Consider the following 17,104-nt stretch of genomic DNA (forward strand, 5'->3'; position numbering starts at 1 on the left):
CCTACGTGCTCTTTGCTCTTCGGTAACTGCTCCCCGGGGAATAAGCCCGGGACACAGCAGCCGGGAGACGGAGACCTCGGCGCACCCGTCTGAGCCGCCACAACTGAGAAATAAGGTCACTGCCCAGAGGGGCCATGACGAGCTAGCTAAACCCCTCTGTGGGCAGCAAAAGCCAGAAGGGACGGGATCAGAGACTGCCTGATATGCACGAGGGCCTGGCACCGAGAAAGGATGTGACACTCGGGGGACAAACAGGAAAACCTGACCATGGACCAGGCGAGGCAGGAGGCAGGCACCCCTGTTTATTTTGCTGGGTGGGGTCCAAGGGGCTCACTTATAAAAGACCACCTACTGCTCTAGGGATACAGACGCAACGCCAGGTGACTGTCACTGAGGTTCAGGTACCTTAGCAAACAGGAAGGATGGTGAACATGACCACATTCACCAATTCACCACACTACTGGACTTTATCCCAGGCTTCCTCCCAGCTGTGGAAGCCAAAGCCCTGGCTTGCTGGTTTTCGGATGGCCGAGAATCGGGTCCCCAAATGCCCCTAGGATATTACTGTGTTTCTGTTAAAATGCACCCACAGCTGGGGGCAAAGCTCAGCGGCACAGCACCTGCCTGGCACACATGAGGTCCTGAGTTCGATTCTCAGTAACCAAAAATTAAAATAAAATTGCACATACGGAGAGATCTGAAAGGAGGTACACCCCAAACGCTGGCTGGTGGGGCAGCAGACAGTTTGGATTTTCTTTTGTACTGCTTTAGAGTTTTCCCATCTGCCTGCCAAGAACAGGTAGCTTGCTAGAACTGAATGTATCTGGACAAGACAGCTTAGCTTTGGGATTTAAAAAAAAAAAAAAAAAAAAAAACTAACTTCAGTTGCAGATGGTTGACATAATTTTGCCTCCAGGGTGGGAACTCTTAAGTGAGGTGGTGACCCCAGGAGCCACCTGCAGTTGGCCCACAGTTCGGGCCAAGAAGTCAGGACAGGACTCCTGCCAGCCAGAATGACCCGGGCTGAAGTCCCTGCCATCCTCCAGCTGAGCCCTCAAGCCACCACCGGGTGACACAGCTTTGAACAGAGCTCGCAAGCGGGTGGCAGCGTGAACAGCCGCCCTGGGTAAGGGACAGTCACCAGCCACTGGATGGACAGTCGTGGGAAGGAAATGGCAGAGGGAAGCACCAAGGAGGAGGGCACCAGAGGGCCCAGGGGACAGACCTGTGATGATGACCTGGGCCCTGGCCCGTCCGGTCCCGGCTTTGCTGACCGCAGTGCACTCGTAGGTCCCCTCGTCGGTCTTGGAGGCCCGGGGGATCTCCCAGCTACTGTTCCCTGACTCCCTAATAAGAACAGCAAGGGCACAGTCCCTGCAACCCCAGTTGGGTTCCCCGATGCACCCAGTCCTCAGGGGCCCCACACCCTCCTGAGACTCAGCAAGAAGAGGCAGCCAGCCAAGGACACAAATCCACCATCTGCTGTGTGACGCTGAGCCAGGCCCTGGCCCTCCCTGGCCCTGAACTCCCCTCCACACAGGGCGGCCCTCCCTGCCCCTGCTGCCCTAGCAGGACCCCGTGTGCACGGCTTGGGTTTTTCAGGAAGGTAAGCAAGGGCTGGGGCCGTGGCCGGCAGGAACGGGAGTTTCCGGGACCACTTTCTCCATCTCCCATCACACTGCAGGTCCCCAGGCTGTGCTGTCCCGGAAGACAGGCCCAGAGCCCTGAAGGAGTCACTCACAGGAAGTGCCTCTCCTCGCCCAGCCGGACCCCGCTGCGGTAAAGCTGCAGCCGGAAGGGCAGGGCACTGTGCACGGAGCAGGAGACCAGCAGGGGCTGGTTCCGGTGGCCGTGGATCCTGGGGGCCATGCTGACCAGGGGGGCACCTGCAAGCAAGGACCAGTGTTCAGAGGCCTCCGAAGCCCCGCAGATCTGTGGCCTGGCCACACACATCGATGCAGAGACCCACAGGGCCAGAGCAGGGGCCAGAGACTGGAGCCCTAGCCCCACCACTCGGTGGTCACCAGACACAAGTCCCTGCACTCCTCTCAGCCTCAGTTTCACCTGTGCAAAATGGGGTGATGCTGGCCCTGAATGAATGCGGTGGTCTTGGGAAGGTGGCGAGGGGTGGGGTGGAAGCCCCCGGCACCCATGGGTCCCATGTGCTCCTCCATCAATAGCTCAAGTGCCTTTGCAGGTTTATTTTGTTTTCCATTTTACGAAGCAAAAAAGGGTCTGGCTGTGTAGCCCATCCTGGCTTTGAACTCACTGTGTAGCCAGGGCTGGCCTCAAACTTGAGACAATCCTCCTGCCTCAGCTTCCCAAGTGCCAGGGTGACAGACAACAGCCACCGACTAGGGACAGGGTGGACGGAGCCACCTTCCCCAATCTGTACCCCATCTACGGAGCCAGTGATCCTGGCTCCCAGATCAGTTGGGGTTCCCAGGAGGGCAGGTGGGGCAGCACCAGTGCCTCTGTGCCCCGAGGACCAATTTTTTTCCACATCTGTGGTGGGAAAAGCATTTTTGTTTTAAAATAAACTCAGCCAGCCTGGCATAGTAGCTCATGCCTGTAATCCCAGCACTTGGGAGGCTGAGGCAGGAGGATCACTGTGAGTCTGAAGCCAGTTTGGGCTATATAATGAATTCAAGGCCAGCATGAACTACATCATGAAACTGCCTCAAAAGAAAAAAAGAAAATCTCAGCCAACATGGGGCGGGAATGCAAAATTCACACGAACTACTGAGATAAACAAAGGACTTCAGTGGAATCTCAGCTTCTGATGAGTCCCTGGGGAGTGCCCAGACTCCTCGACTGACGCTGATCTTTGGGTAACTCTGGCCCTCTCCTGGGCTGTAGGGGAGATCTGAGGAATTCCCTGCGGGCTCCAGCACCCTTCTTCCCCCGCTGAAATGCTCAGGGTGGTGACACAATGCCCGGCCTCCTCAGAGCGGGGATGGGGTGGCTGCCGGTGACATCAGGCTCCGGGCTGTCTGCCACATCCCGGGGGAGTGGGTCGGACCACACAGCCACGTCTTCAGCCGTGTCACAGCAGCTGCCACTCACCCACCCACGCAGGCGCCCCCACCAGCCATGCGGTTCCACCTCCCAGAGCTGAAGGGCCCAGGGGCCCCAGGTTCACCACACACCCTAAGACCAGAGGCCCCTGCTTGAGGGGGATGCTCTCCCATCCCCCAGCCCCAGAACTCGAGGAGGAAGGCAAAATCCCACCTGGTCCTTTTCACCCCACCTTTTGTCATCCAAGCCAAACCCAAATCTAAATCCCAAACTCCTAGGTCAGTGTGAAAGCCCAGGGGGAGAAGCTGCCCTCTCCTGCCATGTCCTCCTACAGCTCCTCCCTGATGCCCAGGAAGGGCACAGCTGGGGAGGCCGCCAACTACCACCTGCTGTGGGCACCATGTGAGTCTCAGAACAGAGCTTTCCTCCTCCCCGCTGAAGTGGGCAGAGTGCTCCTGGTGGGGTCCCCCCAAAGAATTTCCAGGGGACAGTGGCACCCACTTCTAGAAGGGGTGGGGGGCAGCAGGAGAGCAGAGAAGCCCAGTGTCTTAGGAGGTTGGGGGCCACGGAGCCCCGCTGCTCCCTTCCAGGGCCATCGGTGGACCTGGAGAGCTAACGTGTCCACCCGTCCTCTGTGAACTGCTGCCCACATGGGGAGACCTCAGGACACCCAGAAACCAGACAGAGAGAGTACTGCATGCAGGAACCATCACAGCACAAGCAAGCCGAGATCAGAAAATGGCCTGTTCCTGCACAGGTCACAGCCATGTGGGGAGATCTGGTCTCAGTCCTCTACCTATAAAGTGGGGACACCTCTCACCAGGCACACGGGTCTGTCATGAGCCAGAACCCGCCAGAGCTCAGTCCAAGACTGCCCCACGGGAAACGGAGAGTGGAATCAGTGTCCCTGGCTCCAGGACACCGCAATGACCACGATTACTGAAGCGTGAATACCCACGTCTACCCTCCTCCTGCCCTGCGTGCAGTGCCCAGCACCACGTGGGCACATGGTAGGTACCGAAAATGAATGTTAGGTAGAAGGAAGGTGGGTGGGTGGATGGGTGGATGGAGGGACAGATGGATGGACAGACGAACACTTTAAATCTGAGCGCAGAACCTCGTCTGGAGCGCGCAGGTGTCTAGCACGAGGCTGGACAGGGAATCACTGCCCATGCAGCTTGATGAGCAAACACTTCCTGGTCGAATCTAACCAGGAAAACAGCCAACAAGAAACGGGGCCTGCAAGCTGGGGTCACTCACCTGGGGTCACCCCGCTGTAGGAAACCCCGGAGACGCGGAGGAGGGCGTTGCCCTCGGGGTCCTTGCCCCTCACTTTGAGGTAGAAGCGCTCCCGGGGGGCGTGGAAGGGCGGCCCGGCCCACAGCTGAGGAGCGGACCAGTTGGACAGCGGCTGCATGGGCAGCGTCAGGAGCGGCCGCCCGGAGCTGTGCGACAGCTCCACGGAGTCCAGGCTGCCGGGGGCCTGCAGCCCGGTGGAGTTGATCACCAGGGAGATGGGGACGCCTGCAGGACAGGGGCGCGGGACGAGGGGTGGCACCGGGCTGGACTCGGGCCGCACCCCAGGGCCCCGCCCGCCCCCTCCCACTGCCCCCCCCCCCGCACCCGTCCATGCCCACGCCCACGCCAGTGCACTCCCGCCGGGCCCGCCGCTGTCCGTGGTTCTGAAATCTCCGCCGGCTCCCCGGCTGCATCGAACCCTCAGCAGCCCTGGCCCTGGGACCAAGAAAGGCCGCCTCCCCCGCTTTGGCGTCCGCCCCTGCGTTGGCTGCCGTCAAACCAGCCTCAAGACGGAGCCCAGAGCAGGTGGACACCCCGACTCCAAGTCACCCCCACTCGGCTTTGGTGGTTTCCACAGCACCCCCAGGGAGCAAAGCTGGACTTGGGCTCCATCGCGTCCTTGGGGAACCTGGAACCTCGGCCAGGTCCCACCCTTTTGAGACAGTTGTTGGGTTTTCCGTTTTTGTTTTCTTTTTCCCCTCAAACATCACCCCCAGCAGCTGGCAGGGGTGGGTGGTGGGCCCCCCGAGATGCCTGCCTTCCACAGAGACCCTGAACACGCTAGGGCAGGTGAGGACGGAGAGGTCCCGAGTCCTCTAAAAGCCAGCTCGGCGACACAGGACTTGTGCTCACACTGGAAGCCAGCCAGCGGTGTGGGACGGCTGCTCCCTGAGGCTGGCGGCCACTGTCCCCCTGGGCCGCAACATCCCTCAACATCGCTGGCACTGAGGTCACCTGCCTGTCACCGTGGAGCACTGGCTCTCTTATTTTATTTATTTGTTTGTTATTGAGACAGGGTCTCACCACGCAGTCCAGACTGGCCTTGAGCTCACTTTGTAGCCCAGGCTGGTCTGGAACTCACAATGATCCTCCTGCCTCAGCTTCCTGAGTGCTGGGATGACAGGCGTGCATCACCACGCCCAGCTTGCCTCTCTTCTGTCTCTCCTGACCCCCATCTGGATGAAAGGCAGAAACCCAAGGACTGCCACGTGGGATCGTCCTTCACCCACTCCCACTGGGGACTGGCCCCGAGGGTGGTTTCCCTTTCAGTCCCCTCTCAATGTTTGATGATTCCTCACCCAGACCCTCAGGGAAGCACACTCCAGAGCTGCTTCGGAGTGAGACAGGGAAGAGGAATGTGTTCGAGGGAGGGGGGGACTGGGAGGGGATCCCCAGCCCTGCCTCTTCCATCGTGATAAATCTTTAAAATGTAAACACCACTCCTGTTTTCTGATCCCTCCTGGTGCATCCGTGTGGACCAGGAGAAGGGATGAGCCTCCACTCTGCAGGCCCAGGGCCACCGTACCTTCCAAGGGCCACTCGATGGTGTGGTTGAGGTCCAGGGAGGGCTGTGTGGAGAAGCCAGCTCGAAAGTCGATGTCGCTGATGCCCGTGATCCTAACGGAGTGGCGGCTGCTGCTGTAGACCTGGCACAGACCTGAGTGTCACCAGGGAGCCAGCCTCCAGCAGCACCCAGCTCCAGGGCAGGTGGCCTCCAGGGGCTCCCTGGAGACACAGCAGCAGCCACTGAGGATCTCCTGCTTTGTGGATGCTGCAGCTCACCTGCCCCCAGCACAGGAGCCCTCTCGCTGCTGGCAGCTGAGCGCTCTCTCTCTCTCTCTCTCTCTCTCTCTCTCTCTCTCTCTCTCTCTTTCTCTCTCCCTCCCTCCCTGTGTCTCTCTGTCTCAAAGCCACTCTTCCTCTCAGCCCCCAGGCCCCCGACCTCTGCAGACCCTGTCTGCCCTGCGCCTCCAACTCCTCCTCACCGTCCATTGCTATGGTGTTAGAGCTCAAGGCTCAAAGATGCTCAAACGTCTGAAGGCGGGGAGGGGTCCGTGCCTCCCTTCCTCTGCTCCCTACTGCAGGCCTGGGCCCAGTGGGTGCCCAGGGAACGTCCAGCAGCAGGCGTCACGCCATCCTAAGGCTGCAGCCTGCTTCATCCTGGTATGCTATGCAAGCCCGAGGCAGCCTGCAGACCCTGGCTTGCAGCCTCCTGTGGACTCCCTGCCATCCCCCACAGAGTCCCTGTCCACTTTTACACACTCCTCGGGTTCAAGCCCATACCAGCTTGGACAGCTCCTCAGAACACTGAAGCGGCCTCTCCAAGGCCTCGACTGCTCCCATGTTAGCCCCAAACCACTCTGCTTCCTCTGCAAGCAGAGTTCCCCTCATCCTTGGACTTGCACCCCCATTGCCATGGCAACAGCCCCCATCTTCCCCAGGGAGCCCCAGGAAGAGGCCAGTCCAGCTCCAGAAGCTGCTCTCTACCTCCATCCCGTGCCAAGGTCCCTACCTTGATGGACCACAGCCCAGGGTGCTTGGGCTTAAAGGCCACCACCTTGGCTGAGTCAGGGATGCTGAGCAGCACCTTGAGACCCTCGTCCTTCTGGAGGATCCTCCCTGCGGAAGCCCAAGTCCTGTTCAGTCCCCAACCCAGTCCTGGGGTGCCAACCCCCACCACCACCCACTAACAGGGCCCCAGGCTCCCTGGAGGCTGAGGACAGGGAGGCGCCAATGTTAATCCGTGCCTTCCCCCTTCCTCCAGCTCCTCTCTGCTCCCCACACCCCCTACCCCATTACCCGCCAAGCCGTGGGTCTGAGCCCCTGGCTGCCCAGGGTCTGTGCCCTTGTCCCATCCCAGGACCCCGACTCCGTCACAGGGCCCCCAGAGGGCCAGCCCCAGGGCAGCGCATACCCAGCGGATCTCGGACCTCGATCTCGGGCCCTGGCCCACTCAGGGAGATGGTGACCTCCTTGAGGCTGGGGTCCAAAGGCAGCCTCCACGTGTGCTCGCCCCCCGCCTCATGGTCCGTGGACAGCAGGTGCACCTTGGAGGCCTGGACCGCCGACTCCACCCACTTCAGCACCTGTGGGATGCGTGCCCCGGCGTCAGGCCGGTCCCCAGCTAGCTGCGAGTTGTGTCAGCCCACATGAAATTCAGGTGACACACAGGCCCTCTCCAGGGCGCTTGCGCCCACCCACTCCCCACCCTCCTGCAACAGGCTGGACTCGGGCTCACTCTTGGGGCGCCCTCTTGACCTGAATCAAGGGCACCAGGGGCCTCGGCTGGGGGAGGGCAGGGAGCAGCTCACAGTCCTCTGCCTGAGACCCTTCCCACCCCGCCACCCCTTCCTCCCTTCTTTTATTCACCTCGCTCTCTGGTTTACACTGATATTCCCAATTCAAATTTCACACTGTTTTTTTTTTTTTTACTTAGTTTATCTGACTCTGAACAAAAAAAATTGCAAAGAAATATAAATAGTACTCAGTAGTTTGAAGTTGGAAGGATGATCCATAGAATAATTTTGCTTGTTTGTGACAGAGTCTCACTATCTATCCCACCCAGGCCTCAGACTCACAGTGTGGCTCAGGCTTGGACTCAACCTCGAAATCGACCTGCCTCAGCCTCCTGAGTGCTGTATTTATAGGGGTGCACCACCACACCCTGCTGCTGCCTATATTTTCTGAATCAATATGTTTCTCTTATAGCAAAATGTAAGAGAGAGTTGCAGGTTTACAGTCAAATAAAAAAAAAATCTGCAATGTGAAATGTGAATTGCAAAAATCAATATAAATAGGCAAATAGAAAGAAAGATAAATATAGATGACATAAGACACAGATATAGATACAGATGATTGGTAGATAGATGATAAGGGATGGATACAGGTGACAGGTACGATAAACAGGTAAAGAATTATGACAGATAAATTATAGGGAGGCAGACGGGCAGGCAGGTCAGGAGAGTCACCCACAAATCCCAGTACCAGTGGGGGCCCCTAACACCCACATTCATTTTAAACACCCCACCCGCCGGAGCTCCCCCAGGGGCTGTGAGGCCAGCCCAGGAGAATGAGTTATTCCACAAGAGACATCAAAGACAGATGCGGACAGAGCAAAGGGACTAGGGCAGCAGCCCAAGTCACTCTCGATGGCTAAATCTGGAGTCGCTGGAGCCCAGAAAGAGAAGACCACCGAAACCACGGAACTACATAAGCCGGTCCCCTAAAGGCACCTGGGAGAGAGAGAAACCTCCGAGCAGTAAAACCTCGCCAGTGCCCACGGCAAGCGACCTCCTAATTCCAGACAGGGCTCAGCAAGGCTCTGCGTTTCCAATGGGAACCGAGCCTCAGAAAAGCCAGGTCACCCCTGGAAGAGCGCCCGCCGCACATATGCGAGGGCCGAGACTCGGAGGAACCATTATTGTGCAACCCTCGTGAAGTCACTGTTCCAGGCCGGGCTCCTCGGGTGGATGTCCCCTCGGGGCGGCAGCCGTCCTGAGGACAGCCTGAGTCACAGCGTGACAGGAACAAAGGCTGCCGATCAAACTCAGCCTTGGCCTCAGCGGGTGACATGGCAGCCTTTATCCCTCGATGCTCGGAGTGCTCCCTGCCAAGCCATCAAGTGAGCTGCCTGACACCCACTCAGCTAGGCAAAGCGATCTCAGGCCAGGGGATGGGACGTGGTCCGAGTCAGGGCCCCCTGGACAAGCTGTGTGTCACCAAGAAAGGAAGGACAGCTGATTCCAGAGTCACAAGGACTTCGGGACATGACGGCCAGACCACAAAAGGCGTGGTATGTGATAAAGTCTCGACCGGACAAAACTGCTCTCAAAGACACTGATATTCGAACACGGACCAGGTACCAGATGCTCCTGGGAAAACCTGGTTAATTTTCTTAGGTACTATTTTGGCCAGAATAGATAATATCCTTTCTTTTTAAAAAACATTTGCACAAACTAGGCCCAGTAGTGTGCAGCTCAGTAGTGGAAGGCGTGGCCAGCTGGAGCAGGCTCCAGATTCAATTCAAAGGAAGAACAAAGGAAAACCTCCGTGCTAAATTATTTATGTGAAAGGTGTCATGGTGTAGAAGACCAGGGTAGCAATGCAAGCCTGGAATCCCAGCACGTGGGAGGCTGAGGCAGGAGAGTCATTGCCAGTTCAGGAGCAGCCTGAGCTCCCCTAGTGAGCTCAAAACTGGCCCGGATTGCACAGTGAGACCTGTCTCAAAAAGACCAAAAAATTTTTTAAAAATTTGAAATGTAGCTCCATTGAAGGCCCTGGGATTGACTCCACAATAGCAACAACAAACAGAATAAAAAAGAAAAAGAAGGGAAAAATAAGTATACAGACAGACAAAACAAATGGAACAAAAACATTAACAGTCAATCTGTCTAGTTGGTAGGTACATCTTTTTTACTTTTCTATATCTTTGAAATTTTTTACAGTAATTTTTAAAATAAGTCATTTTAAATGACAAATGTACCATAACCCTAATACACACAGGAGCAAGCACAGCGGTGGTCATCAATTCCATTTCACTGGAAGTGGCTTCCTCGAATGCCCACTGGAAAGGAGAGACACAAAACCACACTCAGCAGCAGCACAATTTGTAAGAGCTAAATCTTGGAAACAACCAAAATGCTCATCAACTGCAGAGTGGGTGAAAAGATGTGGTATTTTTATACAGTGGAATATTACTCAGTTATAAAAAGGATGGTCTTGAGGCCTTCATAGGCAAATGGAGACAACTTGAGGCTATCCTCATTAGTGAAATAAATAAGAATCATATTTATAAATATCACATTGTGTCTCTAGTGTAAAAAGTAATAAGAAATGTAGGAGTAATAAAACCCAAAGTGTGTAATTGTTGTTGTAAAAGGAGAGGAAAAGAAAGTGCTCTAAAAGATATAACTGCACGTGTATTTAAGTGTATAGGATTGATAACCATATTACTAAGTTTTTGTTGGATTGTTGAACAGAACTGTTTGCAGTCTTGCTGTTTGAATGTCCACTTTGTATGCTTTACTTTTGTAACTTAAACAACTATTTCTAAGAGGACAATATGTAATTTATCAACTAGTGATTTCTTACTGTTTATTTTTTTTTTTTGGAATTCTGTATTATTTCTACCCTTTTTCTGTTTTGCTTTTTTTTTTTTTTTTGTCTTTAAATAAAATTTTTTTTAAAACTACCACACTCAGCCTCCTTCAGAAACGTTCTGTGATTGATTAGCAATGTCTGCCATGGGTGTAGCCCTCGACAGTGGTGTCTTGCATGTTAACTACTGACCACCCTGGCTCTAAATCCTCCAGCTCTGCCTGTCTTATGATCTTCATTGAAGAGAAGAGAGGAAAGAAGGGAACTGGAAAAACTGAGGTTTAGAAAGTGCCTGTTTTGTTCATGCTGAGCTGAAACATACATGGCAAAATTTCAATTATCACAAGATAAAAATTCAAGTGTTTTGAAACCTGGAGCTGCTCCAGTCTTGCGTTTGCCTAGATTTCTAAGCCATGTGTCTCTTGTGAAAGTCCCACCTGTCTTGGCCAAGGAATTGGGACAAGGTTCTTGGGCCAGGTGGGGTGGGCTGGAAAGGAGCTGTGGCCAAGGGGCCCCGGCTGGCGAGGCCAATGGAAGCTGGTGAGGTGGGCGATGCCTCTTGAGAGCCCAGAAGCAGCTCCGTGACCTCATGGGGAGGGAACCGTAACTGAGCAAAGCGGCCAGGTGGTGAAGCCTGCCACAGTGACAATCACCAGTCGGGTCACTCCCGCTGCTGTGTCACAGCTGCCATGAGGAGCTGTTGTGGTGGAGAAAGAGGGCCAGCGGGGCCGGCTACTGAGCCACGGGGAAGCCCGGAAACCTAGGCTCACGCCCTGCCTCACTGAGGCCGCCTTGTGAGCACACAGCCACCAGCACCGGCCGGGGCCAGCTCTCCTGTCCGCAGCAAGACCAGATGCTCTGTGGGTCAGGCCTGGGAGACGAGGCCTCTGGCCGCTGTGCTGCCCCCAGGGCTCCCCCTTAAGCAAGCATAGTGTTTATTTGGCAAAAGCTGTGGCTTCCAGATGTTAATGGGCCGCAGGGCGCCCAGCTCTTCTCCTGGTCACTAATGGAGAAGGAGCAAGAATCTGGCCAGATGGCTGCCGCTGGGCCCTTCACAGCAGATAAATCATCCCCAGAGGCTTGTCTGGGACCCTTGACAGCCAGGGCGGCTGGGGAAGCATGAAGGAGACCAGGAGGCCGCACGGGCCTCAGAGCGGAGGATCAGAGCTGGCTCCCAGGAGCTGGTACGGAGGGACGGCAAGAGACCCTGGCCCCGGGGCTTTGGCACTGGCCAGGAGGGCGCTCCAGGCAGAGGCCCAGTTTTTCTAGAGAAATCTTCTGCTCCAGAGGGGCTGGCACGGAGCCAGGCCGCCTTCCGGCTCCCCCAAAAGCTCGGGGAGCTTGGCCTTTGCTAACTCACCCCTGTCTCCTTCCATCCTGGCCATTCCTCCCCAGGGAAACCGAGGCCCACTGTGCTCACCAGCTCAAGGGTCCTCAGGAAGTAGGGGGCAGAGCTGCGACCAGAAGCCAGTCCCCAACCCAGGCCTCAACCATTCCATGCTGCCTGCCCCGGAAGGTTCCAGGATGAGGTCAGCTGGGCTCTTCCTGGTCCCTTAATCAGAACCACCTGCTGGGAGCCGCCCCTCCCCCACCTGGCCTAGGAAATAGTCGCCTCTCAATGTGTAGAGCTGGGGCAGCTTCTCATCACGCCTGTCCTGCTGGGTCCTGAAAGGTCCCAGCCCCCAGAACTGGCCATGCTGAGCCGGGAAATGGGGAACAGTGAGAAGCCCGAGCTCTCCTAGAAGAGCCAAGCTTTCCCAGGCGGGAGCAGGGGCTGCGGCAGTGATGGGTGTGCCGGCTCTCCTGCCCCCACCTGCTGCCCTCTCCCCGTGACCGCACACTGAGCCAGGTGTGCCAGGCAGGGTCCAGGGTCAACTCTGGGTCCTCCCTAAATCTCCACCCTGAATGCACACCTTGGGACAGGACTGGAGGCCACATTGCCGGTCTCCAGCATGGTTCCCTGTCTGTGCGAAGCTGACAGCCTGGCCTCCACCTCCCCTTAGTTATCCTGGAACTCTAAACAGGGCACCTGGGACCCAGTGGCTACCACCACAGCTGGGAACAGCACGGACGTGTGCTGGAGCAGGAGGCCTGCCCTGGACTGGGCTCTGCTCTGCCCATCTCCTAAGGCTGTGCTGCACAAGTGCGGAGAGCATACTCCTGCAGGGCTAATGGGAGCTGCCCAGCACGGCTTGAGGACCTCTGCACTTCTAGGGAGGCCTCTCCCAGCTGGAGTCCTCACGAAGACACAGCTGTCCCCTGGGGGTGGGAGGACAGCAGCCCTGGCTGCCCCACCACATTCCCAGGCTCGCCGCACGTCTGGGAAACATCTGGAAAGGGCTGGGGCCAAGGCGTTAAGCTAGGGATGGCAGGACTCGGTGTCCGGGAAGGAGCAGGTCCAGCCCCTCCTGGAGGTGGCCAGTCCAGGTTAGCGAGGGCCCCACAGACACAGACCCGTTGCCCACCAGACTCCCGCAGCAGAACAAAGACCACCACACAGAGCTGGTATGTTCCACACCTACAAGTGGCCACCTCGTGTCTGACCTGCTCCTGGCAGGACAAAGTTCCCAGGCAGTGGCTCTGCAGCGAGGTCTCCCCAAAGCCAGCCCCAAGCCGTCCATCCACTCCGGGCTGCCTCCCGCCCTCGCTGGGGCTCAGCGCCAGGGGACATAGACGCACCAAAGCCGCAGCTGAATGTGTTGCGGGAACTGTAAAGTCCATCTGTCATCCTGGAGCTCAGACACACTAATCTAAACACTGTTCTGGACGGCCCTCCCTGCCGCTCATAAGGATGCAGCGCACGGCCTCACACCTTCCCCTTCCTCCCAGAGCCTCGGGCTGCAGGGACACAGCAGCGTCCACTGTCCACTCCGGCCATTCCTCCAACACCTGCTACATTGGTAGCATAAAATGGCAAAGATATGAAGCAGGGTGGGCAGTGGGAGAGAGGAGGAGAGGAGACTTGGTGTCTACAGGAAATCGAGGATGGCCTCTTTCGGGTGGTGGGAGGGTGAGAGGAGCCGGACAGGCAGAGCAGGAAGAACCGCAGCATGTGCCAAGGCCCTGGGGAAGGAGGAGGAGGGGACGTGAGGAACCAGTGGAGGCCAGCAAAGCCATGAAGTGGGCAGCGGAGGACACAGGCAGGCGGTCAGGAGGCCCAATGGCCTGATGAGGTATACAGAGGACATCGGACCATAGCCAGCGCATCAGGTCTGTGGAGGACACTCTGGGGCATCCTGATGGCCGTATGAAGTAGCAGGCTGGGTGACACCAGAGGATCAGGCACCCAGCAAGGTGGCTGCCGATTGTAGGGTTACCAGCAGCCCAGGGGGACGTGGGGTGTCGGGAAGGAAGGGACGCAATAGGATGTGGAAAAAGCAGCCCCAGAGGCCTGCAGAGGACTGGGCGGGTGGCCCAGGAATGGGATAGTGGTCCCTAAGGCCACAGGGCTGGATCCCCAACAACACAGCCTGTGGCTGGCAGCTCCCTCTCTTCCACCCACCTCGGGTTCCCAGGCTCTGGGGAGAAGCTTGGAAGAAGCCCCACACCCACACTCCTGCCAGATGCAGTTAGGACGGAGCCCAAGGCCCTGCACTGGGCCAAAACTTCAGCGCCATGCCCTCCCCCAGACCATGTATTTTTTTTCTTTCTAATTTCAAGACAAGGTGTTCTTGAGATTCTCAGGCTGCGTGTGAACTTGAGATCTTTCTGCCTCAGCTTCCCAGAGTACCCCAATGACAGGCTGAGGCACCACGCCCAGTGAGGCCTCAGTCTCTGTACCTGCAAATTGTTTTGCCCAGAAAACCCAAAGCATCCGCTTCAGGCTGGGTGGGAAGTCGGGGGAGACCATAACAGCCACCAGAACGCCCCTGCGCCAACCACAGTGTGAGGGGCGCTCAGCACCTCTTAGCCCTGGCTGCTGCTCAGCCACCGGGCGCAGACCCGCACTGACCTCCGCCACCTGCTGCTTGTCCAGGTGGAACACCTGCCCGGAGCTGGTGGAGGCGATCTCCTCGTAGGCCAGGTAGCCAGGATGGGCACGGTCACCACAGTCACCCGTCAGCACAAAGACCACCTGGAAGATGGACGTGCAGCCTGTCTCGGGTCTGCCCTGAGCTACCTCCCGCCGGATGGAGCGGCCAGGGGTGAGTCCAGCCATCTCGTGCCCCAGCGGCCCCCGAAGACCAATGGGCAGACTCAGGCAGGAGCACAGGAAGCGGGTGGTAGGGTAGGTCAGAAGCAGGGTTGGCAGGAGGGCAAGAGCCCCATCAGGGTCCCCAGACTGGGGCCCCTGCCTCGCTCACCTGTGACTGCTTCAGCTGCAGGAGCTGCAGGAGCTCATCCTTCCGGTGATGGTCCTTGGCGCGGGCATCCGAGAAGACGTAGATGAAGGAGCCGGGGTTGGCCACCTCCACAGCGGCCTTGATGGCCCCCACGCTCATCTCTGGGCAGTCACCGCCTCCCTGGAGAGAGGGTGTGTCAGCAGCTGCCACCTGGAGGCGGCTCTGGAACCAAGGGGAGCTGGGTCCCCATGAGAGGCCTTGGCGCCCTGCACTCAGGCTCAGCTATCGCACCCGCCTCTCCTGCCCCAAGAGCAATGAATGCAGCATTCGACCTGCCCCAGCTGCAGACAAGTCTCATGCCACACATTGCCGTGCAGAGTGACCCGGTCCCAGCCCGTGGACTCTGGCTCGGGAGGCTGATGTGACACGATGAAGCCTCACCCAAGGATTTAACCACCAGTGTAGTGAGTGCTCGGGGCTCGGGGGCACGGGAACAGCTGGCACACAGCCCCAGGACGCCGCTGGATGCCCGCAGCTGCACGGGTAAAGGCGCAGAGGAAAGCAGACCCGCCACCTCCCAAATCCTCTCTGCAACTGCCTGGCATCAGCCCCAAGGAAGCCTGCACACTGCCCGCTCTGCCCAGCAGACAGAGCGCCCTGTGGGGACACCGGCGCCGGCCCCAGCTTGCACTCCCAGCTGGCAGTTACAGGAGAAGCTCGCAGGGTTTTCAGCAGAAAAACCCTCGCAGGGTTTTCACTGTGAGCGCCAGCTCGGCCTCCTCGGCTCCCTCCCTCTGAGTTCATTCACAGAGTAATAAGGTGCCGGCACAGGGCTGGGAGGCCAGGAGCCCATCCTGTGCAGCTCTCCAGGGTCCCCAAGCTGGAGCGCAGAGGAAGCGCTGGGGAGGAAGCTGCCATCATGGCTCCCCTGGTGGTGCAAAGACTTGGTTTCCATCATGGACCAAGAAGAACATGAACGAAGGCCAGCAGCCAGGGGCGGGGGCAGCCACCTGCACGTAGAGGTCTCGCAGCTCCTTCTGGAAAACCACCGGATCCGCTGTGAGCGTCACTGGGCCGATATCTGTGGGAACAGAGGTCCAGCTGGGCCGGGAGCTCTGGGAAGTTCAGAGACAGAGCAAAGGGTAAGCCCTGTCCCCCTTCCCAGCTGCGGGCCCCAACAGTTACTGACCAAGACTCCCCCAAGAGGATCCTCCCTTCCAGCTCCACCCACTCCCACTCTCGGTTCAAAAGAAAGACAAAGACACATGGCTGTGCGTGGTGGTGCACGCCTGTAATCCCAGCACTCAGGAGGCTGAGGCAGGAGGATCCTTACAAATTCAAGACCAGTCTGGGCTACATAATGAGCCTGAGGCCAGCCTGAACTTGAACTGCAGAGGGAAAGCCTGTCTCAAAGAGAAAGAAAGAAAGAAAGAAAGAAAGAAAGAAAGAAAGAAAGAAAGAAAGAAAGAAAAGAAAGAAAAGAAAGTCTACTCACAGCCCTGGAGGCCGGAGAGCAGTCCGGCCACCGCCAATCCCAATGGGATGGCTCTGGGGAGGGCGAGCTCCAGGCTCTGGTGACCTGGGAGGTGTCACTGTCACCTCCCTCCTGTCCCCTGCCTCCCGCTCTTCCCACTGGGACACCTCGATGCCACAGGAAAGGCTCCTCTCATGCCAGCAGGCTGCACCCCCTCCGTCAGTCAGGACCCTGTGTCCACACAGGTCCACTGAGGTCACAGCAGGATGGGATTCTGAGCCACACTATTTGCTTGGCCCTAAGCCCAAGCCCCACCACCGTCTGCACCACCAACACCAGCATGAGGGGGACAGCGAGGAGGGGAGGGGACGGCTACTACCACTGTTTGTGATCTGCCAAGGTACTAGGTTCCCCCTGAGCATCTGAGAAGTGTTCACTCATCAATGCCCCAAAGCTACCTGGGAGGCCTCCTGCCTGTCACCTCGTCACCTCCATGTCACTGAGAGCAACGGAGAAGCAGTGGTCACCATCACCAAAATGGCATCACTTCTCAGTCCCCAGTCCCCGGTCCCTGACCCAAGGGAGCTTTGTTACCAGAGGCGACCTCTTGCCAAACAGCTGGGCAGATGTGGCTGGCCGGCAGCAGAGACAATGAAGCCCAGACAGACCCTGGTGCCTCTCCAGCCGGCCTCCCAAAGAGGAGCCCCGGAGCCTGGCCCCATCTCTCCTTAGGGGGATTTTCCACTGGGCCAGAGGAGGCTGCGCAGCCACCCGGGGGCCCAGGACATGTGAAGAGCTCCTGAAGGCACAGTGGCCGACCTTGTGACCAGCTAGGCCAGCTCGAGGGTCCCTGTGGGGGACAGCCACACCTGGGCCAAGCCCTCGGGGTCCCGCCACTCCCTGCTCACACTCCTCCCCCTCCTCCTCCTCAAAG

At 57.7% G+C, this 17,104-nt stretch overlaps 1 protein-coding gene across 5 annotated transcripts in view; it reads right to left on the reverse strand.

The window, feature by feature from the left end:
- The window catches only part of Hmcn2 (hemicentin 2), a 112,513-nt gene that overhangs the window by 87,698 nt on the left and 7,711 nt on the right, over positions 1–17,104 (reverse strand). For all 5 annotated transcript variants that reach the window (XM_063244170.1, XM_063244169.1, XM_063244171.1 and 2 more), the window contains exons 2-10: positions 15,707–15,777; positions 14,718–14,876; positions 14,366–14,488; positions 7,232–7,403; positions 6,830–6,936; positions 5,843–5,963; positions 4,279–4,542; positions 1,742–1,886; positions 1,226–1,347 (exon numbers count right to left, since the gene is read on the reverse strand). In XM_063244170.1, the coding sequence (XP_063100240.1) occupies positions 1,226–1,347; positions 1,742–1,886; positions 4,279–4,542; positions 5,843–5,963; positions 6,830–6,936; positions 7,232–7,403; positions 14,366–14,488; positions 14,718–14,876; positions 15,707–15,777 (1,284 nt within the window). The remainder of the gene's footprint in view (positions 1–1,225; positions 1,348–1,741; positions 1,887–4,278; positions 4,543–5,842; positions 5,964–6,829; positions 6,937–7,231; positions 7,404–14,365; positions 14,489–14,717; positions 14,877–15,706; positions 15,778–17,104) is intronic.

The sequence above is a fragment of the Cavia porcellus genome, unplaced genomic scaffold, assembly GCF_034190915.1.
Source record: "Cavia porcellus strain 051 isolate PalLab524CR breed Dunkin Hartley unplaced genomic scaffold, mCavPor4.1 scaffold_49, whole genome shotgun sequence".
NCBI classification, from domain to species: Eukaryota; Metazoa; Chordata; class Mammalia; order Rodentia; family Caviidae; genus Cavia; species Cavia porcellus.